The sequence below is a fragment of the Sus scrofa genome, chromosome 5 (assembly GCF_054392235.1).
Source record: "Sus scrofa isolate SSC_HxYL_T2T_F1_AM1 chromosome 5, Sscrofa_HxYL_maternal_Yorkshire_Landrace_v2.0, whole genome shotgun sequence".
NCBI lineage: Eukaryota > Metazoa > Chordata > Mammalia > Artiodactyla > Suidae > Sus > Sus scrofa.
This window is the reverse complement of record NC_139387.1, coordinates 43,574,273-43,597,887: the sequence shown is the minus strand read 5'-3', so window position 1 is coordinate 43,597,887 and position 23,615 is coordinate 43,574,273. Positions and strand designations below refer to the sequence as shown.

The window sequence follows — 23,615 nt, the reverse complement described above, 5'->3', positions numbered from 1 at the left end:
GGAAAGAAAACACTGTAATGTTTATATCCATTTTCAAAGTAAGCAAAAAACTGGAAGGGAATGAATCGGGAGAGATGGGAAGTATGGCAGATACTACAAAAACGTAATGAATGAGAGAAGAGGGTTGCATTTTTTGAGAAAAGAAGAGAAACTGTATTACTTCATCCTGAATCTCTTAAGTATTGATCTTGCTTTGTTTTCCTAAAGCAGCAAATAAGTGCAGGGCATTACTGGTTTGATAAAAAGGTAAAAGAGTCAAATAGCCTTTTTTGTTTATTGGTTCATTTTTTAAAAACCCAGCAGCATGCCTTAATGTCTTTTCTGTCAGTCTCATTCTCTATCTGTTTATTGCTGATTTGACAGTCTATGGTCCTCCTTTGCTGTTAAATGTGTGTGTCCTTTGTTTGTGCTGGTGGGTTTTGCTACACTGGGGTGTGAGAGAAAAGCCTGTCATTGCCATACTGGTCTAATTAGCCTTCTGGGTGAGCATATACATTAAATAGACCTTCTAAGCCATGAAAGAAGAGAGCTCACAACAACGTAGATTTTCTTCCTGTACTGTGGTTTCGCCTGTTTTATTTCCTCCACGAATTGATGGCCGAAAGCTTGTCCGGAATGCTTCATTTGGAGGATACAATGAACTTTCTCCTTCGTTGCCAGGTTTGTGTGTTTAATCTTGCATTCTTTTCTTAATTTGTTATAGACTTTTCATTAAAATGAACTATACGTTTTAACGTCTTAAATTGTTTTCGTTTAACAAAACAATTCTATAGTGAAAGATTAGGTCTGAAAATTGCTGCTATATGGCTTGGCTTTTCCATATTTTCTTTTACAGTCTCTTAAGCTTGAACTTGAGAACTAATGATTCAGTAAAATATGAATCTTGAGTGCTTATATAGCATAAATTCTTGCTTTATTTATAGGAATAAATACTATAACCCTTTGATAAAATTAAAGCCTTTTCTGGACTTGAGATAAAATTCTATTAATATACCAATTGCTGTGAGCATTTTGCAAATGAAACGCACATATTTAATATTGATTTTTTTTTGCTATTTTCTGCAAAATAGTAACTGTGTGATGTTTAGTTTAAACTTTAATAGTTTAGGTCCTGACTAAAGTGAAGTTTTCTACCTAAATAAAATTTTTGAAATGCCTTACTTCTTGTTGTTAGATGTGTTTGTATATGATAAGATTTTGCTTTAAAAATATGTTATTTTTTAGAGTAATATTTATTAAATGAAATTAAGCATTCGACAGCTATGATATATACATGAAACAGTTGGTCAGTGAGATGTAAACTGATCTTTTACCATTTGAAAAAGACTTATTGTAGCAAATATTTGGATATATATTTTAAAATATAAACAATCTTTGTTTTCTTTTCAAAATGTTAAACTGGTATATAACTATATCTACTCTTAAGGTTATTTTTTCTTTTAAAATAAAGTATTCTTTTAATACTCATGGCAAATATTGACTGAAACTGATAACTTGTTTTAATTTTTATATATTTTTCTGAAACATATTTTATGATATTTGAATTATATTTTCTATTTTCATACTTACCCTTTTTTTGGCTTTTTGTGAATATTCATGTTGATAGGTAATACATTCTTTTGAGGTGGTGAAACAACTTATAGAAAATGTTACCTGGACAATTATTATAAATTTACTGGTTTCATTTTCTTTTCTTACAGTGTTTCCAAAAAGAATTGGAAACCATAGACCTGAATTGTTGCCTAAGTAGCATTAGCTTTAAACAGCATTCATAATCTGTATTTAGTCTTCTTAGTGTAGCATGGTTACTGTCATGCTTCTTTCTTAATGTTCTCAAAATGGTGTAAATTTGTCTTTGTTCAGAAGTGGCTCTGAAAATACAATACATAGAAATGTTTTAATGTTGTTAAATATTTACTTGCTTTTACAATGTGACTTAATTCCATTTCTGTATTTGTCTTTGTTTCCTTGATTTTCTTTTTTTAAGCTAGCAAGTCTGCTAGCACATGTTTGCTGACCTTCATGCCATGAGTTTACTTAATATAAATAATCAGGTGACCTTACTAAACAATAGAAAACTTTACTTTTTGGAAGTTTGATATTTACTTAATTAGGTAATTGAAGACAGAGTTGTCAGTTTATCCTGTCAAAGAATATACTGAAGGTCATTCTAAATAGATTTGTTTGAATGGAAAAGTAAATGATTGGCTTTGTTTTTTAGTTCTTGAAATAGAGGAAATCATACTTGTAGTGATGCTTCCATATTCTCCTTAATACAGCCAGCAGTTGTGTTGCAACCAACTATGATCAAAAGCTCTTTAAAATGTTTTGTTTTGTCAGCTAAGAAGTAGGGTAGAATTAGATACTTCAAAGAAGTGGCTTTTTATGTATTTTTTTAAGTTAAAATAAAAACTATGATTTTTTTCTGGGACATTTCATTGTTTTTATCAGACATCATTAGAAGAGAGGTTCTACATTAGTGATATTTAAAGATAACTTTGTTTTACTAGTTTGAGCACAACCCTTCTTTCAATTTAGTTTTCCTTAGGAAAATCTTTTTTTTCTTTTTGTTACTTCTACCTTGCGAATATATTGGTATGGCCTTCTTCTTTATGATGAGTTATAAAATAGAATTGGTACCCTCTGTCCATGTACCTAATAATTGGAATAAGTAAACTTTGGTAAAGAAATTTATAGACACTCTGTATGAGCTTTAGTACATAGATAGATCTTTTTAGTCTATTTTTACTTCTCAGAGGTTTTTTTCTTATACAATTTCTTGATTCTTGGCTATGTTCAATATATTTAATGTGACAATTCTATATTTTGTAAATAAATCTACATTTGTAGATATGTTATATGTTCTCATTTTAAGAATACTGAAGCAGCATAAAACTTGCTTTATTATATCTAAGCATTAATGGAACACATTTCACTGAAGTATATAAAAAGGTTACAATTTATCAATAATGATAGCACTTATATTCTCTTAACAAATTAGAAGTTGAGGACAGAGTGCTAATTTATTCAAGAATAATAGTCCATTGAATTAGTAGAACATAAACTCTCTGTACTACTACATTATTAGAAAATATCCTCATAACTGCAGATTTAGGGAAGACTTTCTTAAGACTAAGAAGCACTAACTGTTAAAAGAATGAAATTGCTGAATTTGACAACATTAAAGTTAAGAGCTGTTCATTTAACGAGATAGTGCAGAGAACTAAAAGACAAAACATATAATGGAGAGATATGTGTAATGAATATAACTATAAAGAACCAATTTCTGGGGAAACATCAGGAATTCTTTTTTTTTTTTTTTTTTTTTTTTTTTTTCCATTTCTTGGGCCACTCTCATGGCATATGGAGGTTCCCAGGCTAGGAGTCGAATCAGAGCTCCTTCCAGCCTACGCCAGAGCCACAGCAATGCAGGATCCGAGCAGCGTCTGCAACCTACACCACAGCTCACGGCAACGCCGGATGGTTAACCCACTGAGCAAGGGCAGGGATTGAACCCGCAACCTCATGGTTCCTAGTGGGATTCGTTAACCACTGCGCCACGATGGGAACTCCAGGAATTCTTATAAAAATTGGAGTTCCCTGGTGGCTCAGCAGGTTAAGGATCTGGTGTCACTGCTGTGGCTCAGGTCACTGCTGTGGCGTGGGTTCGGTCTCTAGCCCTGAGAACTTCCATATGCCTTGGGCACAGCCAAAGGGGGAAAAAACGAATTCCTATAAAAATAAGAAGTGGCAATGAGGGGTTTTTTTAATGCACAAAGAGAAAATGAAAACGATAATTAATGTACGAGAAAGTACTCAACATCGTTAGTAATCAGGGCCATGCAAACCAAAATATCATTGATTTACCATTATTGTACACACCCAACAGAGTGGCAAAAGTATTAAAAATTTGTCAATACTTATGTTACTATGGATATGGAGAAAGAAGAATTCTTGCACACTGTTAGTGGAAAAATAAACAATTTGGTAAACAATTTGGTATTCTTAATGTTGAAGACACATATACTCTAACCCAGGAGTTCTGCTTCTAGGTTTAAACCCTAAAGAAACTCATGAATGTATATGTCTACTAAGATACATTTCCAAGAATATTCGTATCACCAAGTGTTGATAAGAAGAACAAACTAGAAACCACCCATCGTCATGCAGTAAGATTCTAGTCAGCACTGAAAATGAATGAAATACCTGCTGTGACATGCTGGTAAATAATAATTGTACAAGTCATGGTAGTTACTTTTGAGGAGAAGAAGAGAAAATAGATTGTGATCAGGAATGGCATGGGGCTGGTGGGGACTGAATCTTTTGGAATGTTGACAGTTCTGTATTTCTTGACTTGGGGGGTGATTAGGCAAATGTTCACTGTATACATTAGCTTACACATTTATGTTTTATGCATTTCTCTGAAGGTGTGCTATATTTCACATATTTTAAAAAGCTACTACAAATAAAATTGGGGTCCATTTTTATTAATATTTGGATCAACTTATCAAACTTTGTATTTGAAAAGATGAAAAAGAATTAGACCCTTCTTTTCAGGAACTCACAGTCAAGTATGGGACATGAACATGAAAGCAAGAATTGAAGTACATTGTTAGAAACATGATAGTACAAATAGAGAAAGAGACAGCTAACTATGCCTACATGATCTAAGCAAGGCCTCCTAGAGATATTGGCCTAGGATCTTGAGAGGTACCCTGGCATTCTAGAAACAGCATGAATTCTAAAGTTGGACCTAAGTTTGAATCAGTTCTGATAAACCGTTATAGACATTGGTCCAGTCACTTAATTTCCATGAGCCTTAGTTTTTCAGTTATATAGAATATACCTAATATTTAGGGGAAGGGTGTGGCATTGTTTTAAAGATTAGAAGTAAACCATCTGGCATAGTGTCTTAAAACCACAAGTGTTCCTACAAATGGATATTAGTGGCTTTATTGTTGTTTTCATTAAGAGTATTCTGTCAGAGTTCCTGTTGTGGCGCAGCAGAAACGAATCCAACTAGGAACCATGAGGTTGCAGGTTCAATCCCTGGTCTTGCTCAGTGGGTTAAGGATCCAGCGTTGCTGTGAGCTGTGGTGTAAGTTTTAGACACGGCTTGGATCTGGCATTGCTGTGGCTCTGGCGTAGGCCAGCAACAACAGCTCTGATTAGCCCCTAGCCTGGGAACCTCTATATGCTGTGGATGTGGCTCTAAAAAAAAAAAAAAAAAAAAAAATTATTCTGTTAATTATCATGATAATTGTCATCATTGTTGAATCATAATTAGCCCAGAGCAGAATAGGTTAAAGAGATATAGGCTAAGGAAGAAAAGATGTCAAAGCAGGAGAAGTCTAATAAACTAGAAAAAAAGGAAGAATATCTGAATTTTTTTATTTTTTACTGAGGCATAGCTTATAGTTAAGTGTACAGCTTTTTGGATTTTTAGTTATGTATTGACACATGTAACCGTTTCCTAGATCCCCAGAAGACCCTCTCATGTCCCTCCTAGTCAGTTTCTCCTACAACAGAGATAAACCAGTTTTCCAATTTCGAACACCATAGAATAGATTAGGTTTGCTAATCCCTGGCCTTTATACAAATGGAATCTTATGGTATGTGCTCTTTTTTTTTTTTTTTTTTTTTTGATGATGGTGAGAGGTAGTTTTTTTCACTCAATAGTCTGTTTGTTGTTTTGTATAGTGATAATTGATTCTTTTTCATTGCTGTGTATCATTCCGTTGTATGACTATAATCTAATACATTCGTTTATTAATAGTTATTTGAGTTGCCTCCAGATTTTGCAATTATGAATAAGACTTCTGTGAGCATTTTTGTATCTGTCTCTTAATGAACATGAATGCAGTCATCTCTGGTGGGTATATCTAGGATCAGATGAGAAACGCTCTGTTAGAATGAGAACTTTCAGTTTTTTAGATACTGTCAAATAGTTTTCCAAAGTGATTATGCTATTTATAGTCCCACCAGTAGTGAATAGAGTTCCAGTTCCTCCATATTCCAGCCTGTATTTAGATGGTGTTAGTCCTTTTAGTCTTACCCATCTTAGTCGGATGTAGGTTTCCATCTATGGTGGCAGTGAGCAGGATAGTAGGAAGAGAATTTACTACCACCATTGCTAATAAGCAAACTTGGTGAAAATTTATGATCTGAGACTATTCTGCATTGTAAGACTGTTTTGCATGTTTTTAGGAAGCCACTTTTATCTAGTCAAAAGAAAGAGTCCCTCATGCAGTGCTTTTTGCTTTGTTTACCTTCAGATTACCCTTGAAAACTTAGTGTACAATATGGCAGTGTTTTCTTTTTAAGGCTTTTTAACATTTTTATACGGTCTCTGAATTTTATGCTAATCATCTACCTATTTGCATGTAGCTGAAACTCAAAATTATTTGACTGGACTTTGAGAACCTTTTGCTTTATCCTGCTATTATTTTAAATAACTTGGAAATTATCAGGGCCAGCTTTTAAAATAATGATTTGATTTGCAAGTGTGAGGTATAGAAGATCTTTTGTTTGTTTGTTTTTTCTTTCTAGGGCTATGTCTAGGGCCGCATCACGGCATATGGAGATTTGCAGGCTAGGCGTCTAATCCGAGCTGTAGCTCTGGAGCCAGATCCAAGCTGCGTCTGTGACCTACACCACAGCTCACGGCAATGCCAGATCCTTAACCCACTGAGCGAGGCCAGGGATGGAACTGGCAACCTCATGATTCCTAGTCGTATTCGTTAACCACTGAGCCATAACGAGAACTCCTAGAAAATCTTTTAAAACAGGATTCATTTATTGGTCTGACAGATAATATGCAGTCTAGGTTTATGAGTGCCTCTTTCTTTCATTTTTTCTCTTCTTTTGCTTTAATTTTGTCTTTTTTTTTTTTTTTGTATGAGTGTCCTTTTTAAGTATTTGAAGCTTTCTGCAAGACATATTTACATGTTCAAAAAAGGTCTATTCAGATTTATAACTTCTACTTTGTTTTAATTTACTGTTCTGTTTTTAATATGAAAATGTAGACACAGTGAAATGGGCATTTTTCTTACATTGATGAATGGATTGATCTAGATTCAGCTAAATTGCATTAGAGAAATTGAAGTAAAAGTCTGTTCTTACAAGAATGAAAAAAGACATCATCTTTCTTCCATTCATAACATATGCATTTAGAAAATCTTTGTTCACTTGTATATATATTTAGGTCTTTGAAATAATTTATGTTAATTTATTGATATTGAGAAATACTTATCACAAAATGTTCATTACTCTGAATGAATAGTTTAAAAATTTTAAATTCAGTTATGTAACTTTGGTTTGCTTTACACCTCAAATTCTGGGAAGTTCCCATTGTGGATCAGTGGTAATGAACCTGACTAATGTCCATGAGAATATAGGTTTGATCCCTGGCCTCACTCAGTGGGTTAAGCATCTGGCATCACTGTGAGCTATGGTGTAGGTTGAAGATGCAGCTCTGATCCTGCATTGCTATGACTATGGCCGGCAGCTGCAGCCCCAATTCAAGCCCTAGCCTGGAAACTTCAGTATACTGCAGGTGCAGCCCTAAAAAGCAAAAAAAAAAAAAAAAAAGGGGGGGGGGAGGGGGGAGAGTTTCCAATTCTGGTAAGTTTTCATTTAAAATTCCATGTCAGATTTATGAAAGTTTTTTTTCCCCCCTCAGTTTTAGGATTAACTGATCCTAATCCTTATTAGAGATAGAATGAAAAAAGATCATTTATTCATATTACAAAAAAAAAATCAGTAAAATCTCTGGATTAAGAAAATGGAATGTGGAGTTCCCTGGTGGCTCAGCGTGTTAAGGATCTGGTGTTGTCACTGTTGTGGTTCATGTTGCTGCTGAGGCACAAGTTTGAGACCTGGTCAGGGAACATGTGGAAGGAAGGCCCAAGAAAACAAAAGTGAAGATGGAATGGATTTGTTTTAGTTAATATAAACCAAATACAGAAGAATTTATATGCTAGAAATGATTTTTAAATGCTTCAGTTACTAGTACTACTGATGACTTTTTAAGCACTGCTTTAGGAATGATTGTATATTTAATATAGGCTTTTAATGGACTCAGAATAGTGGGGAAGAGTTAATATTACTCATCTTCAAAAGTAGAAAGAACAGAATAAGTAGTGCTCCTCTTATGCCTGTCAGCATTAGCATTTCTCTAGTTATACCCCCTCAGCATTAACTTGTTGATTACTTTAGGCATAGTGCTCTATTAAAATGTTACATGATTGCAAAGATGTGTGCATGTTTACCCCAGTGCACTCATATTTTTAGATCTTAAAATTTATATAGCAATAGTAAATAACAATGGAGTTCCCACTGTGGCTCAGAGGTTAAGGACCCAGTGTAGTCTCTGTGAGGATGTGGGTTCAATCCCTGGCCTCGCTTAGTGGGTTAAGGATCTGGCATTGACCCAAGCTATGGCCAAGGTCGCAGATGGAGCTCGGGTCCAGCATTGCTATGGCTATGATGTAGACTGGCAGCTGCAGCTTCAATTCAACCCCTAGTCCAGGAACTTCCATATGTTACAAGTACAACCCTAAAAAAAAAAAAGCAACAGTGATAATATTAAAGGTCAGTGTTAATTGAATACATACTATGTGCAAATACTATGCTAAGCGCTTCCTATACATCCTCATTTAATTCTCACAATAAACACATTATTGGACTTTTTAAAAGTCTGTCCCTCAATTCAGATTTATTTCTCTAGTTTTCTTTTATCACCAATTCTGGAATTGTTTGGCAAGAGTTGTGAAAATATGTTGGGCTGGTTCTGTCATTTAGGATTATTTGTTAGAAAACACCTAACTGAAATAAAATTTCCATGAGTTGAATTCATGCCAAGTGAATGAGCAGAGAAAACAGATATTTAGTTTATGTTGATGGATTCAGGAAAAGGGATCAGTGCCTCTGTAAGCCTTGGTTTATTCTAATGAATTACTATACTACAGATGTCCCTTTGGTAGTCTTTAAACCATAGTTGTTTAAAATGGTATGTTCAGTTTAGACTTTCTTGCACTGATATATATCAAATATAATGTATATTTGAAATTGAATAGCTTTTTGAATGCCTATTTATATGTTCAAATACTGAGGTAATCATGTTTTTAAAGGTTTTGAAAGAGGAAAGGAAGACATTTCTCAAAATAAAGATGAATCTTCAGTTTCTATGTCAAAGAGCAAGGTAAGCATATTGTTGTCTTCAAATATATGATCCTAACATTTTTCTAATATTCAAGATGAGTGAGCTAACACTGAAATCCTATCAGATTTTTATGAGATGTTTTTATGTTGATATATGTAAACTGTGTAGTTTGGGTGAAAAAAAGAAAGTTCCACTGGTGCCTATTTAGGTGATATTGGTTACTTGGAAATACAGCCTATTGGTAACCAGTGATCTCTCTAGAATGCTGTTGTTTCTGGGGTGTCTGTGACAGCAGTGTATCTCTGTGGGTACCATGGAGAGAAATAGTCAGGGTTCATTGTTTTTTTAAAAAAAAAACAATCTTGGGGAAGTTTTTTTGGATTCATTCAACTGATAATCAAAATATAATCAATTGATAATCCTGTTGTGGCTCAGTGGTTAATGAATCCCACTAGGAATTCATGAGGTTGCGGGTTTGATCCCTGGCCTCGCTCAGAGGGTTAAGGATCACGGTGTTGCTGTGAGCTGTGGTGTAGGTCGCAGATGCGGCTTGGATCCCGCGTTGCTGTGGCTGTGGCAAAGGCTGGTGGCTACAGCTCCAATTCGACCCCTAGCCTGGGAACCTCCATGTGCCAAGGGTGTGGCCCTAGAAAAAAGACCAAAAAAAAAGTACATTTAGGAGTTCTCTTGTGGAGCAGCAGGTCAAGGATCCAGCATTGTCACTGAAGTGCCTTGGGTCACTGCTATGGTACAGGTTTGATCCATGTCCCAGGAATTTCCACATGCCACAGGCAAGGCCAAAGAAAAAAAATAAATGTACTTTTTGCCATTTAAAGGCCAAACATCTCTTACTGTAATAGCTTGCAATTGAAAGACAATTTCTTAAAATAAGACATAGTTCCCTAAATAAGTAATTCTCAAACCGGGATATTTGTGCATATTCTTAAGTCTGTTGAGAATTTTTTTCTTTAAAGAGTACTGTTCAAATTTGAGAAGCACTGTATGATGCATTGTCTTTCCTATGGGTTTGTAATTCACTGGATTTTCTATAATTTGTCACTGGTTTTGATTTTGTACTACTATGTCTGGTCAGGTTTAGTAGTAGGGGAAGCTTTTGTGTTTGTGTAATCAAACTTCAATGACTAAGAAAATCTATTTCTTAAGCTAGTAAATTGTCTGCTATTCTCAGCAGCAGGCTTTGCTTTTAAAACCCTACATTTTTTGTTCCTATTCTTGAGAGTAGTTGAAAGGATTCCACAATATATTTTTATCATAGTCCATGGTATGTTTTACACACATTTTTTTCACACTAAACTTTTTAAGTTACATAACAGTCCATCCTATACTTATATGTGCTAAGTACTTCAGGTGAAAGTCTGTGTATATAACATATACATGAGAAATGCCTTTGTCATTTTATATGAGACACATAATTAATGAGGACATAATTTATCTTGATTCTGACATGGTTAAAAATACAGTGAAATTTATGGAATTTAAAAAACCTATTTTCAAGCAATTAATGCCAGAATTGGTGAATATATGGTATAGTGGTATTCCTACTCAGAAATCTAAATCCCAGACCTACCTACCACAGCCATCTACATGTAGTTTCTAAATAGGAGGGTGAGGGGATGGTAGGGAGCCTGAAAGGCAAGCCTACATACCTTAATGAAGCAGTGTGCATTAATGAAAAAAAAGGAAACATAGGCTTTAGGACTGCACTTTGAGTACAGTAGCACCTACTTGTATATAATTCTTTAAATTAAAATGAAATAAAATTAGAAATTTGGTTCCTCAGTCTCAACTATGCAGATCAGTCATAGCCAAAACTCAGTAGCTCAGTACCATATTTGATCATTCAGATAGAGAACATTTCTGTTATTCAGAAAGTTCTACTGGACCGCAGTCGTTCACTGCTTTAGAGTCAAAAAAGTGAGTTTGAATCTTGACTCTCATACATTACCTATGATTTCTAAGGGGCTAATTATAATGATATTAAAGTTTCTTTGTAATATAAGAGCATGATAAATGTCATTCTTAACTCTCATAACAGGTATTATTGGCCCTATTTTGTAAGTGAACAAACTGAAGTTAAGTAACTTCCCAAAGTGGTAGGGCTAGAATTTAGAGTGGCTTCACTTTTCTTATCTGTACAAAGGAGATAAGATCTATACCTCCCAGATTATGATACTTTAAGTGCCTGGCAAAGTGCCTGGTTAATAGTAGGTATTTGAGAATTTGTTTTTCTTCCTTTGAATAAAGAACTACAGTGAAAGAATGGGCTTCTTGACATGGTAACTATTTGGTATAAGTAAAATTCATTCTGTTATTTTCCAAGAGCTGAATCATACTGGTTCTGTCTTAACTTAGATTTAATATTGGTTTACTCTATTAGCTTAAAAGATGCATAGTGACTAGTTTGTCCTTATTTTAATATACATTCCACTCTATTATTTTTCAGAATAATCCTAAAATGTATACATTTATGATCAAATCTTATTCTCATGGAATTCTAAAGATTTTATTTTATTTTATTTTATTTTATTTTTTTGTCTTTTTGCCTTTTCTAGGGCTGCTGCCATGGCATATGGAGGTTCCCAGGCTAGGGGTCTAATCAGAGCTGTAGCCACCAGCCTACACCAGAGCCGCAGCAGCTTGGGATCTGAGCCGCATCTGCAACCTACACCACAGCTCACGGCAACGCCGGATCTTTAACCCACTGAGCAAGGCCAGGGATCAAACCTGCAACCTCATGGTTCCTAGTCGGATTCGTTTAACCACTGCGCCACGATGGGATTTCCCTAAAGATTTTATTCTTATCTAAGTAACTTTGAGAAACAAAATCCTTATTCCTTCTAGGATTGATCTGTATAATTCAGACCATTAAATAGCTTTAACCTTATCATTTTTTATGAATTTTATGCAAAAAGTATCAATACTGTTATTTTGGTCATTGAATTTGGGGTTGTGTTATTTCTTAAAAATACACGTTTGAGGAGTTCCCGTCGTGGCTCAGTGGTTAACAAATCCGACTAGGAACCATGAGGTTGCGGGTTCAATCCCTGGTCTTGCTCAGTGGGTTAAGGATCTGGCATTGCCGTGAGCTGTGGTGTAGGTTGCAGACGTGGCTCAGATCCTAAGTTGCTGTGGCTCCAGCCTAGACCAGTGGCTACAGCTCTGATTTGACCTGGGAACCTCCATATGCTATGGGAGCGGCCCAAGAAATGGCAAAAGGACAAAAAAAAAAAAAAAAAATACACGTTTGAGACCAGTAAGCGCAATTCTTCTTCCACCAGCCCCAGCCATTTTTAAAATAAAGGCAGTTCTTATTTCTCATGCATCCTGGAAATGAGTGAATTAGAGAAGTCAGTTAATCAAATCATCACACCTTCCTTTTAGCATTTTAAAATAAAATTTTAATTGTCCATCTCAATGAAAGGAATTGTCAGCATGAGTATTATGTCTAGGGGGATGGAAGGAATCCTATTAAAAGGATAAGGGTTTCTGAGCCCAGATCTCTTGACTTATTTCCCCGTCATCAGTCTGCTTGCCTATAGGTTTGCTAAGTCATCTGTCACTTGCTGTTAAAAATGTATTTACTTGGACATTTAAAAAAAAAAAAACAACCTTTCTAAATGAAAATATTTGTCCTAGTAACTTATCATTATTGTTATTAATCCTATATCTTCAGTATCTTATAATTTTCAAAGCAAGTTGAAAGCATTCCCGTATGTTAATATTCCATTTATTAAAGGTCAAGTTTTGTTTTGTTTTGTTTTTGCTTTATAGAGCAGCACTCACGGCATATGGAGATTTCCAGGCTAGAGGTCGAATTGGAGCTACAGCTGCTGGCCTATGCTACAGACACAGCAACGCCAGATCCTTAACCCACTGAGCGAGGCCAAGGATCGAACCTGCCAATCTCATGATTCCTAATTGGATTTATTTTTGCTGTGCTATGACAGGAACTCCCTAAAGGTCAAGTTTTTGACAGCACTTGCAATTTAGATAGTCACAAACTTGATACAAAATAGTGCTCTGACAAATTTGACACACAAGTGCTCTGTTAAACATATCACTCATACTACCTCATCTAACCCTCAGAGCAACCCTATGAGTTAGTATGAATATCCTTATTTTACAAATGAGGCAACTAGGCCTGGAAGAGATTGAATACTTTCCCGTAGTCACACAGCCCATAGGGTGTCATCATGAAGATAGTAGTCTTTAAGGTTATAAAAGAAAGAAAACTCAGTTTATTTCCAACAAAAACAGTTTAAGATTTTTGGAATTTAAAAGGTAACTTGTTGGAGTTCCCAAACCTGACATAGTGTTTGTGAGGATGCAAGTTCAATCCCTGGCCTCACTCAGTGGGTTGAGGATCTGGCGTTTCTACAAGCTGTGGTGTAGGTGGCAGATGTGTCTTAGATCCATTGTTGCCATGGCTGTGACATAGGCTTCAGCTGCAGCTCCAATTCAACCCCTAGCCCAGGAACTTCCAGTTGCTCCAAGTGCAGCTGTAAAAGAAAAAAAAAAAAAAAAAAAAAAAAAGGTAACTTGATTGAGAAAACTTAAGTATACCATATTAGAAAGACTATAGGACTTGGTCATTGGATTTTTATTTTTCTTCAGAACTAGCTACATTGTAGGGCAAGGATTCCTTGAAGTGTGTGTGTGTGTGTGTGTGTGTGCTGTAATTACCAAGCTCGTGTGATACCTGACAGGCCTGCTGGTCCCTTATATACTAGAACTTTTTAGGAATCTCCAAGCCAGATTTTGTCTTGTCCAGGGAAGTAGATTTCCTGTTGTTCATAAAGACGTCTTAAAGTTGAGTCTGAGATTCTATATGAACAGTTTTAAGAGATGAAAAATTAATGTAGTGAGATGGCTAAGAGCCTGAGACTGACACACCAGAGTACAAATCCCATATCACCTGCTATGGCTCTGTGACTTTGGGAAGTTATTTAATATGTTAGTCCTAGTTTCTTTATTAGCAGCCACTGTCTCATAGGGTTGCTTCGAGGATTAAATGAGGAAGAGCACACACATCATAGTACTTGATAAAAGAGTTAAACAGTCATTTATTTTCATTAACTTTTAACTAATACTATTAGTATTCTTCACATAATAGTATCTAAAAAGTACATTATGATACACATTTTCCTGTTAAGCTGTGGGAAATAGAGACCATAATATTCTTCTGCCAGTAGCTGTTTCATCTTTGGGTTTCCAGTGGCAAGGAGAGGACAGAGACCTCTTTGGCTTGAGGACTTTTGTGAAATTGTTTCAGTATCATAGTAAAGCCTGTCATTCTGGGAGTAAGCTATATAATGTTTCAAGTCCACTTCCTAAAGGAGTACCTTTTTTTTTTTGGCCACACCTGTGGCATGCAGAAGTTCCCTGGCCAGGGATTGAACCTAGGCCACAGCAGTGACAATGCTGGATCCTTAATTGCTAGGCCACCAGGGAACTCCTCAGAGGAGTAACTTTAATAAAAATGTAATCAGGTTAATTCACACCTTCTACATTGAGTGTAGTTTGCAGTTCCCTTCCAGGTCAGCCAGTTATTACGATTAGCATAATAATCTGTATTTTGTGCTAAGTAGCAGAAGTACTTTTAGGAGAGAGGAAAGAAATTAGCTGTAAATGCTAGTTTCATTTTCATTTTATTAATTCAGCAGGTACTTTTGGAGCCCTTTCTTTTCTCCAGGTGATATCTGGGTACAATTGATGAATAAGATGATCCTTATCCTCAGGAATTTTTAAATTGAGTGAGGGAGTTTTATACCCAAAGTTTTTCATCCTTGAGCACATCTAGTGATATTATACAGAGCTGGACATGAAATATTTGAAAGCTACGGTTTGGATTAAGTTACATAGACTTTCTTGGCACTGGGAGTAATGCTATGAACTTTAAGTACCTTCTTCCATTTCTAACAATAGTAAAAAGACAGTAAAGGAATATGTTTAATTTTATTGTTCCAGGATTTATAGGGGGCACATTTAGTTTTATATTCTTCTGCTCTGGTGGAAGAAAATAGCCTTCTGAAAGAGTACTGGATGAGAAGGCCCAGGTTCTGATCTCTGCTACTGATTGATTTTAGAAATAGCAACCTCACTGAGTCTCCCTTTCATGATTTGTAAATGGAGATAAAAGCACTTGTAATGCCTATTTATCAGTGTTCTCATGAAGACTGAATAGAAATATCAAGTATAAACAAGGTCAGGAAACAAATATAAGACAATAATAATTTAGGGGCATGGGTAGTTAGGAAGAAATAGATACTAGGAGTATTGATTTTTCAACTCTGTACAAATTAGAGTGTTTCAGTACTAGTTCTGAAGATATTTGTATTTATTCCCTTTGGAGAAGTAGTAACAGGGCAGTGTGTACAGCAGCTTGCCAAAGTTTTTTGGGTTTGTTTTGTTTTGTTTTTAGAATATTTCAAGTTAAAATATTACATTGCTTTGGATATGTTGGTCCTAAGAATAAATAAATAATTGTATTTTTCAGAAATACTGTGAAAAATAGAATGTAAAAATTTATGTGATGTTATTTAACCTCACATTATAAACTAAGCTACTGATGTTTTTATTTTTGTGTTTTTGTGGCTTTAGTGTGGATTTGTTTTCAAACCCAAATATTGTATAGGGAAAATCAGTATTTGAAAGTTGATATTTGCCTGAGTCACAGCAATAAATGGGAACAATGTCACAAACATAGTTTTTTTTTGTTGTTGTTTTAAGGCTGCACCCACGGCACATGGAGGTTCCCAGGCTAGGGATCGAATTGGAGCTACATATGATGGCCTACACCACAGCCACAGCAACACAGGATCTGAACCATGCCTTCAACCTACACCACAGTCCACGGCAACGCTGGATCCTTAACCCACTGAGCAAGGCCAGGGATCTAACCCACAACCAGTGGTTCCTATCGGATTCATTTCCACTGCACCACAACGGCAACCCCTCACAAACATAGTTTTAATATTAGTTTTTATATGCCATATGTATATATAGAATAAATGGCAGTTTTAATTGTTATTTCTCTTTTCTTCATTTCTATGTGATTTCAGTCTGAATCTAAACTTTATAATGGCTCGGAGAAGGATAATTCAGCTTCAAGCAAGCTCACAAAAAAAGAATCTCTCAAGGTTAGTTTCCAGTTATTTTATAACTAATGTTATGCTTTGCATGTGCTTTTGAAAGTAGGCTAATAAGATAAAGAAAAATTACAGGAAAAAAAAGTTAATGTTTGTATATCACACTGGAGTCAGCTGACAAGGCCCTTTGATGACTGTCCCAGGGCTGCTCTGGCCTCAGCTGGCTGTTTGGGAGCAGGGCTGAGGCCTAGATGTTTCTGCATAGTTATACTTAAGCCAGGGACATCACTGTGCTATGGAACACCTGATGGGAAGCTTTGCTGCCCTTTGAAATTTGCATTTACTAAGTGTATATCATGGGCTGAATTTGGCCCATGGATAGATTTTTTTTTTTTTTTGATCTACACAATTTTTAAAAATTTGAGCCAACAGTTACAAGTACAGAGTTCCAGCTTCTCTTAAGAAATATATGATCTTGGGCCTGTCTTCCAAAATAGCCACAGATCCTGGAGCTTAAGAGACATATGCTTTCCAGTTGATTCTTGATTCTCATATAGTCTCTTTAACTCTCATTTTTTTCCCATATCTAATCCTGTATATGTTTGCATTTGCAACCCCATATTAAATCTGTTAATTCAGATATGCATATTAATAAAAAAGTTTAAAATTTTTTATTAAAGTATAGTTGATTCACAATGATATGTTAATTTCTGCTGTACAGAAAAGTGATTCAGTTATCAAAGTCTAACTTTGTTAACTATTAAAACTTTGTTGTGTGCATGTAAATCTCTTTACCATTAAATGTAGCTAGGAGGATTTTGTGTTATGGTTTTTAAAAGAAATCGCTCATAGGTTATTTTCTCCCATTTATAAATAGTAACAAAGCAATAATAATATTTCATTAATCCACGGCTGCTTACCCAGATTATCTCAGAAGTGACTTATGAAGGGTAAAACTCTGGTAATTTGAATGAATTTCACTGTTGGTAGTTTCTGAATTATTTATAGCTATGTGTCAGGAAAAAGAGCAAAATTACCAGTTGTTTGTATATGAAAAACTGACAACAGAGTAGATTTACATCAGTAAGAGACTATAGTAAGAAAAATTATAAAAGCAGTATAGCATGGTGATTAAAAGCCTGTCTTTTAGAGCCAGTCTGCCTCTATTTGAATTCTGCTTCTAAGACTTACTGTGTGAGTTACTGGGCAAGTTATTCTTTGTCCCTCAGTTTTCTCATCTCTAAAATCAGAATAATGATAGTCCTACTTCCCAAGGTTATTGTCAGTATTAATGAGGTAATACATATAAAGTGTTTATAACAGCCGCTGGTACACAGAATGTGCCCAATAAATGTTACGTCTTATTATTGTATTCATACTAGGAATATTGTATAGCAGTTAAAAGAATGAAGTAGACATTAGAATGGAAATAGAAGTGAAATGCTACAAAAAATATTGACAGGAGAATCTTTTTTATGTATTAAAAAAACAAAAACAAACACAAAAGCTATGTATTTCTATAGGTTGTATACATAGAAAAGGCCTGAAAGGGTAGCATTTTCCTTAAGGTTAATAGTCATCAGTTTTGGGGATCAGGATAAGATAGAGTATAATAAAAATGCCCTTTAGCTTTACTAGTGTTGTTTGAAATTTTTACTATGAGTTTGTATTCATGTACTGTATAATTTTAAAAGGTAAAATTCTTTAAAAATATACAGAGAACTGGACTAGTGATCAGAAAAACTAGATTCTAATCTTGCTTTTCTGAAAATCCTACCAAATCTTAAAAAAACAAAACAAAACAGGAGTTCCCGTCATGGCGCAGTGGTTAACGAATCCGACTAGGAACCATGAGGTTGCGGGTTCAATCCCTGGCCTTGCTCAGTGGGTTAACGATCCGGCGTTGCCGTGAGCTGTGGTGTAGGTTGCAGACGCGGCTCGGATCGTGCGTTGCTGTGGCTCTGGCGTAGGCTAGTGGCTACAGCTCCGATTCGACCCCTAGCCTGGGAACCTCCATATGCCGCAGAAGCGGCCCAAAGAAATAGGAAAAAACAAACAAACAAAAAAACAAAACAAAACAAAACAAAAACCTTCTTCTAGCCTAAGATGCTTGAATTCTAAGAGGTTTAGAATTTTTTTCTTTTTTTTTTTTTTTTTTTTTTTTCTGTCTTTTTGAGGGCTGCACCCAAGGCATTTGGAGGTTAGCAGGCTGGGGGTCTAGTCAGAGCTGTTGCTGCCAGCCTATGCAACAGCCACAGCAACGCCAGATCTGAGCCATGTCTGTGACCTGCACCACAGCCCATGGCAACGCCAGATCTTTAATGCATTGAGCAAGGCCAGGAATCAAACCCGCAATCTCATGGTTCCTAGTCAGATTTGTTTCTGCAGAGTCATGACAGGAACTCCAGTTTAGAATTTTATACTCTGCATTCTGTAGAGCTAAAAAATTGAAAAGAAATTGCCTACTTCTAATGAAATTTTAATTTTCCTGTCATTTCTATAAAAATAGGTACAGAAGAAAAATTACCGAGAAGAAAAGAAGAGAGCCACAAAGGAGTTACTCAGTACAATCACAGATCCTTCTGTTATCGTTATGGCTGACTGGTTGAAGGTCAGTTTGTATTGACTCTTGAATTCAAATTGCTGGATATTTACCTACTGGCATAGGAAAGCCCAGAGTGCCCTTAAAGCCTACAAGACAAAAACTATTCCTAGGAGATTGTTTTTCACTAACAAAGAAGCTATTAATGGTATCCCAGAGGATCTATGTTCCAGTCTTAATGGAAAGAAGGAACCATAACATTGCATAACAATAGCATCAGATATGGATAGCAGTTCTTTTAGAAAGGCTTTTTGATATATGTGACATGGTATAGTCTAATCAATATGCTATAAAGGAATATTTTGTTTGCTGTTCACATTATCACTTAATATTATTGTAGACTTGGTATATGTGCATTTTTGAGAAATTATAAGACAAAGTTAATGTAAAAGTTATTTGAAAAGCATTAATTTTCAGAAAAACATACGTATTGCTGTTTGCATTCCTTATTTTTAAATTCAAATATAATTGATTTACAATGTCTTAATTTCTACTGTACAGCAAAGTGATTCAGTTTTACATATGTATATACATTCTTTATATATATATATGTGTTTATTGTTTTGCATTATGGTTTATCACAGAGTATTGAATATAGTTCCCTGTGCTATGTAGTAGGACCTTGTTGTTTGTCCATTCTGTATGTAGTAGTTTGCATCTGCTAACCCCAAATTCCCAATCTCTCCTTCCCCTACTGCCTCCCCCACCCCCTGGTAACCACAAGTCTGTTCTCTATGTCTGTGAGTCTGTTTCTGTTTCATAGATAGTTTCATTTGCATCATATTTTAGGTTATACACATAAGGGATATCACATAGTATTTGTCTTTCTCTTTCTGATTTACTTCACTTAGTATGGTAGTCTATAGTTGCCTCCATGTTGCTGCAAATGGCATTATTTCATTCTTTTTTATGGCTAATATGTACTACATCTTCTTTTTTTTTTGTCTTTTCTAGGGCTGCACCCACAGCATATGGAGGTTCCCAGGCAAGGGGTCTAATTGGAGCTGTAGCCACCGGCCTACACCAGAGCCACAGCAACGCGGGATCCAGGCTGCGTCTGTGACCTACACCACAGCTCACGGCAATGCCAAATCCTTAACCCACTGAGCAAGGCCAAGGATCAAACCTGCAATTTCATGGTTCCTAGTCGGATTTGTTAACCTCTGAGCCACAACAGGAACTCCTTTGTTGTTGTTGTTGTTGTTGTTGTTGTACTACATCTTCTTTATCCATTCATCTTTTAATGGACATTTTAGATTGTTTCCATGTCTTGACTATTATGAATAGTCCTGCCATGGGAATGCATGTGTCTTTTTAAATTATATTTTTGTCTGGATATATGCCCAGGAATGGGATTCCTAGATCATATGGTAGTTCTAGATTTACTTTTCTGAGGAACCTCCGTAGTGTTTTCCATAGTGGTTGTACCAGTTTACAATTCCCACCAATAGTGTAGGAGGATTCCCTTTTCTCCACACCCTCTCCAGCATTTATTATTTTTAGACTTCTTAATGACAGTCATTCTGACTGGTGTGAGGTGGTGCCTCTTTATAGTTTTGATTCACATTTCTCTAATAATTAATGATGTCAAGCATCTTTTTATGTGCCCATTGGCCATCTGTTTGTACCTTATTCTTTTGGCCTTTGACTAGACCCACTTATTTTTACCTTCTTTTCTACCATCCTAATCACCCTGTCCCCTTTATCATTCTTACTTGTAGGATACTTGTTAGGAATCTTTAGACCAGTGCTAACTTTAAGAATGACCTTGTAAGACCCTGACTCCCAGGAAGTTTTAGTACATAGCTCTCACCTAAAAAAATCACCCCAGCCATGAAAGTTTTCCACTTTCCCAAGAGTAAATATAACCTCTAACCTAAAATCCTTATGAAATCTGTTGTGGAAATTCACTTACTAAAATGGAAGTCTAAGGATAATTTCCTTGATAGTTCAAGTAATACTGGTATTCATCTTCAGTGTTATTCTGAAAAACACCTTCTGACTTATATTGGCTCTACTTACTCAGTCTTTAAGCTCCAGATCTCAGTACTAGGAAAGTATATTTTAATGGTCCCTGCCCTGGTTAGGAAGACCATTCTACTTGGTATGTTATTTTCTACCTGTTGACTCAGTCTGTCCTTAGAATTTAAGTTCCTCAGAAGCAAGAGTCATGCTATTTTCATGTTTATTTGCCATGCTTGCCTTTTGGTAGCTTAACGAACATATATCTAGTGAATCTAAAGTGTACATTCTATGGAAATTTTAGATTAAAATACTCTATTTACCTCTCTTTGATTAGTATCTTGTGAAGCAGAAAGATAAAAACAGAGCCTTATTCCTTAAATAAACTTATCTTTCTGTAGATTCGTGGTACTCTAAAGAGCTGGACCAAACTGTGGTGTGTGTTGAAACCCGGGGTGCTACTGATCTATAAAACCCAAAAAAATGGTCAATGGGTAGGAACAGTCCTTCTGAATGCCTGTGAGATCATTGAGCGTCCATCAAAAAAAGATGGCTTTTGTTTTAAACTCTTCCATCCTTTGGAGCAGTCTATTTGGGCGGTGAAGGTAAGTAAGCATTTGTTATATAGGTAAAATGTAGAGATGACTGACTATGAGTAGAACCGAGATAAATCAGTGAATGATTGCTGTCCTCTGTCAGCTTAAAATATGTTTCTCTTTTCAGTTACACCATTCCTTTTTCTTTCTTTACCCACAGTGAAATATGCGCCAAAAGCCTTAGTTTTACCTTTAAGATCAAACTTAAAAATTTCTCCAGGAGTTCCCGTCGTGGCGCAGTGGTTAACGAATTCGACTAGGAACCATGGGGTTGCGGGTTCGGTCCCTGCCCTTGCTCAGTGGGTTAACGATCCGACGTTGCCGTGAGCTGTGGTGTAGGTTGCAGACGCAGCTCGGATCCCGAGTTGCTGTGGCTCTGGCGTAGGCTGGTGGCTACAGCTCCAATTCGACCCCTAGCCTGGGAACCTCCATATGCCGTGGGAGCGGCCCAAGAAATAGCAACAACAACAACAACAACAACAAAAAGACAAAAAAAAAAAAAAAAAATTTCTCCAGAAAATGTTCTGAAATTTATATTTATATTATCTCTTTTCCATGGGTATTCAGTTAGTACTGTTTTTTCAGTTTGCAATTACCAGCTTTGCCTTGTAATATTGTATCATGTTTAATGTGTTTTTCTCTTTATCAAATTATAAGGTCCCCAGAACAGAATTGGCCATTTATTTTGGTGGTCTTTCCTGTAGCGATGTAAATATGAGATAAGAAGCCTATAAGTAGAACAGTCCTACTTACTCTTGAGAGGTCGTTCTCTTTGAAAATGGAGCTTCAATGCTTTTATAACTAAAAAGCATTACCATGATCACTTAGAAAATAGAAATCCTTTGTTTGATAAACTACTAAGGAATTCTACAAACAGTAGACATGTAATACATGCTGACTGAATAAATGAATCTGGCTTAAGTTTTCTTTTTCTTTTCTTTTTTTTTTTTTTTTTGGCTGTGCCTGTGGCATGCAGAAGTTTCCAGGCCAGGGACAAGGAGCCACAGCAGTGACAATGTTAAATTCTTTTTTTTTTTTTTTTGTCTTTTGTATTTTTAGGGCCACAACTGCGGCAGATGGAGGTTTCCAGGCTAGGGGTCAAAATGGAACTACAGCTGCCGGCCTACATCACAGCCACAGCAACACCAAATCCAAGACGAGTCTGTGACCTACACCACAGCTCATGGCAACGCTGGATCCTCAACCCACTGAGCAAGGCCAGGGATCAAACCCACAACCTCATGGTTCCTAGTCGGATTTGTTTCCACTACGTCACAATGCCAAATCCTTAACCACTAGGTCACCAGGGAACTCTCAGCTTAAATTTTTACAAAGGATCCTTGTTTTAGTTTCTTAAGTCAGTTACACTTGAATAAAGGTATTAGGACTCCTCCTTTAGGAAAACAACCTAATTGAGATTAGAGCTAACTAAAAATAGCTTCAGCTTTTTAATTAGTTGGATATTGCTTAATACACCTAGAAAAAGACCTGGACTTTTACCTTTATTTCAGTAGTCCAGAGTCATAGCAGGAGTAAATTTAGGATTACAAAGTTAGTTTTATTCTGAGATCATGTACTTCCCATAGGAGAAAGAATTCAAGCCGTGAAACCTCTGGTATTTCTGTATCATGTAATTCTCAAGTGAAAAAAAAGTTTCAAAATCTTTTATATATATATGATTTATTCTTTACTGCTATTCTTAGGAATCGTAAAAATTATAATGAATTTTTAAATCATTAAAAAATACTTTAAAATGTCAAATTATTTCACTCCAAATATTGGTGGGGGGGGATTTGTATAGTTATATAAACATGAGAATATTCTTCACAAACAAAACCTGCTTAGGACATTGTTAAACGGCTTCAAAGTCAATGTCTATGGTTAGGTAATGGTTATGGTTATAAACTTTTACTTTGTGTCAGGGACTCTTTTCTGCATGTTACATGGAATCTTTTTAAAATACTCATACCTGTAAGGGTAATACAAATTTCCTCTTTTACCCATATAAAGGGATTGAGGCCTAAATAGGTTACTTAAGTAATTTTTCTAGCATGGAATCAAGATTGAAGTGCAGGACTCAGAGTCCTGCCCTACTCGGATTCTGGGAACTGGACCATAAATTATAAAGCTACTTTAAAGTCCCCAAGGGATATTACAGGGTTTGTTAAAATCATATTGATTTG

General features: G+C 35.8%; 1 protein-coding gene across 10 annotated transcripts in view; it reads left to right on the top strand.

Annotated features, from left to right (window-relative positions):
• OSBPL8 (oxysterol binding protein like 8) overlaps positions 1-23,615 on the top strand; it is a 176,312-nt gene that overhangs the window by 110,527 nt on the left and 42,170 nt on the right. For 8 of the 10 annotated variants that reach the window (XM_013988328.3, XM_005655647.4, XM_021092052.2 and 5 more), the window contains 4 exons: positions 9,132-9,202; positions 16,246-16,323; positions 18,782-18,883; positions 21,238-21,441. In XM_013988328.3, coding sequence (XP_013843782.1) covers positions 9,132-9,202; positions 16,246-16,323; positions 18,782-18,883; positions 21,238-21,441 — 455 coding nt within the window. Of the gene's footprint in view, positions 1-361; positions 661-9,131; positions 9,203-16,245; positions 16,324-18,781; positions 18,884-21,237; positions 21,442-23,615 lie in introns of those variants that run through there. The other 2 variants (XR_014845422.1, XM_013988327.3) reach the window with 1 other exon arrangement.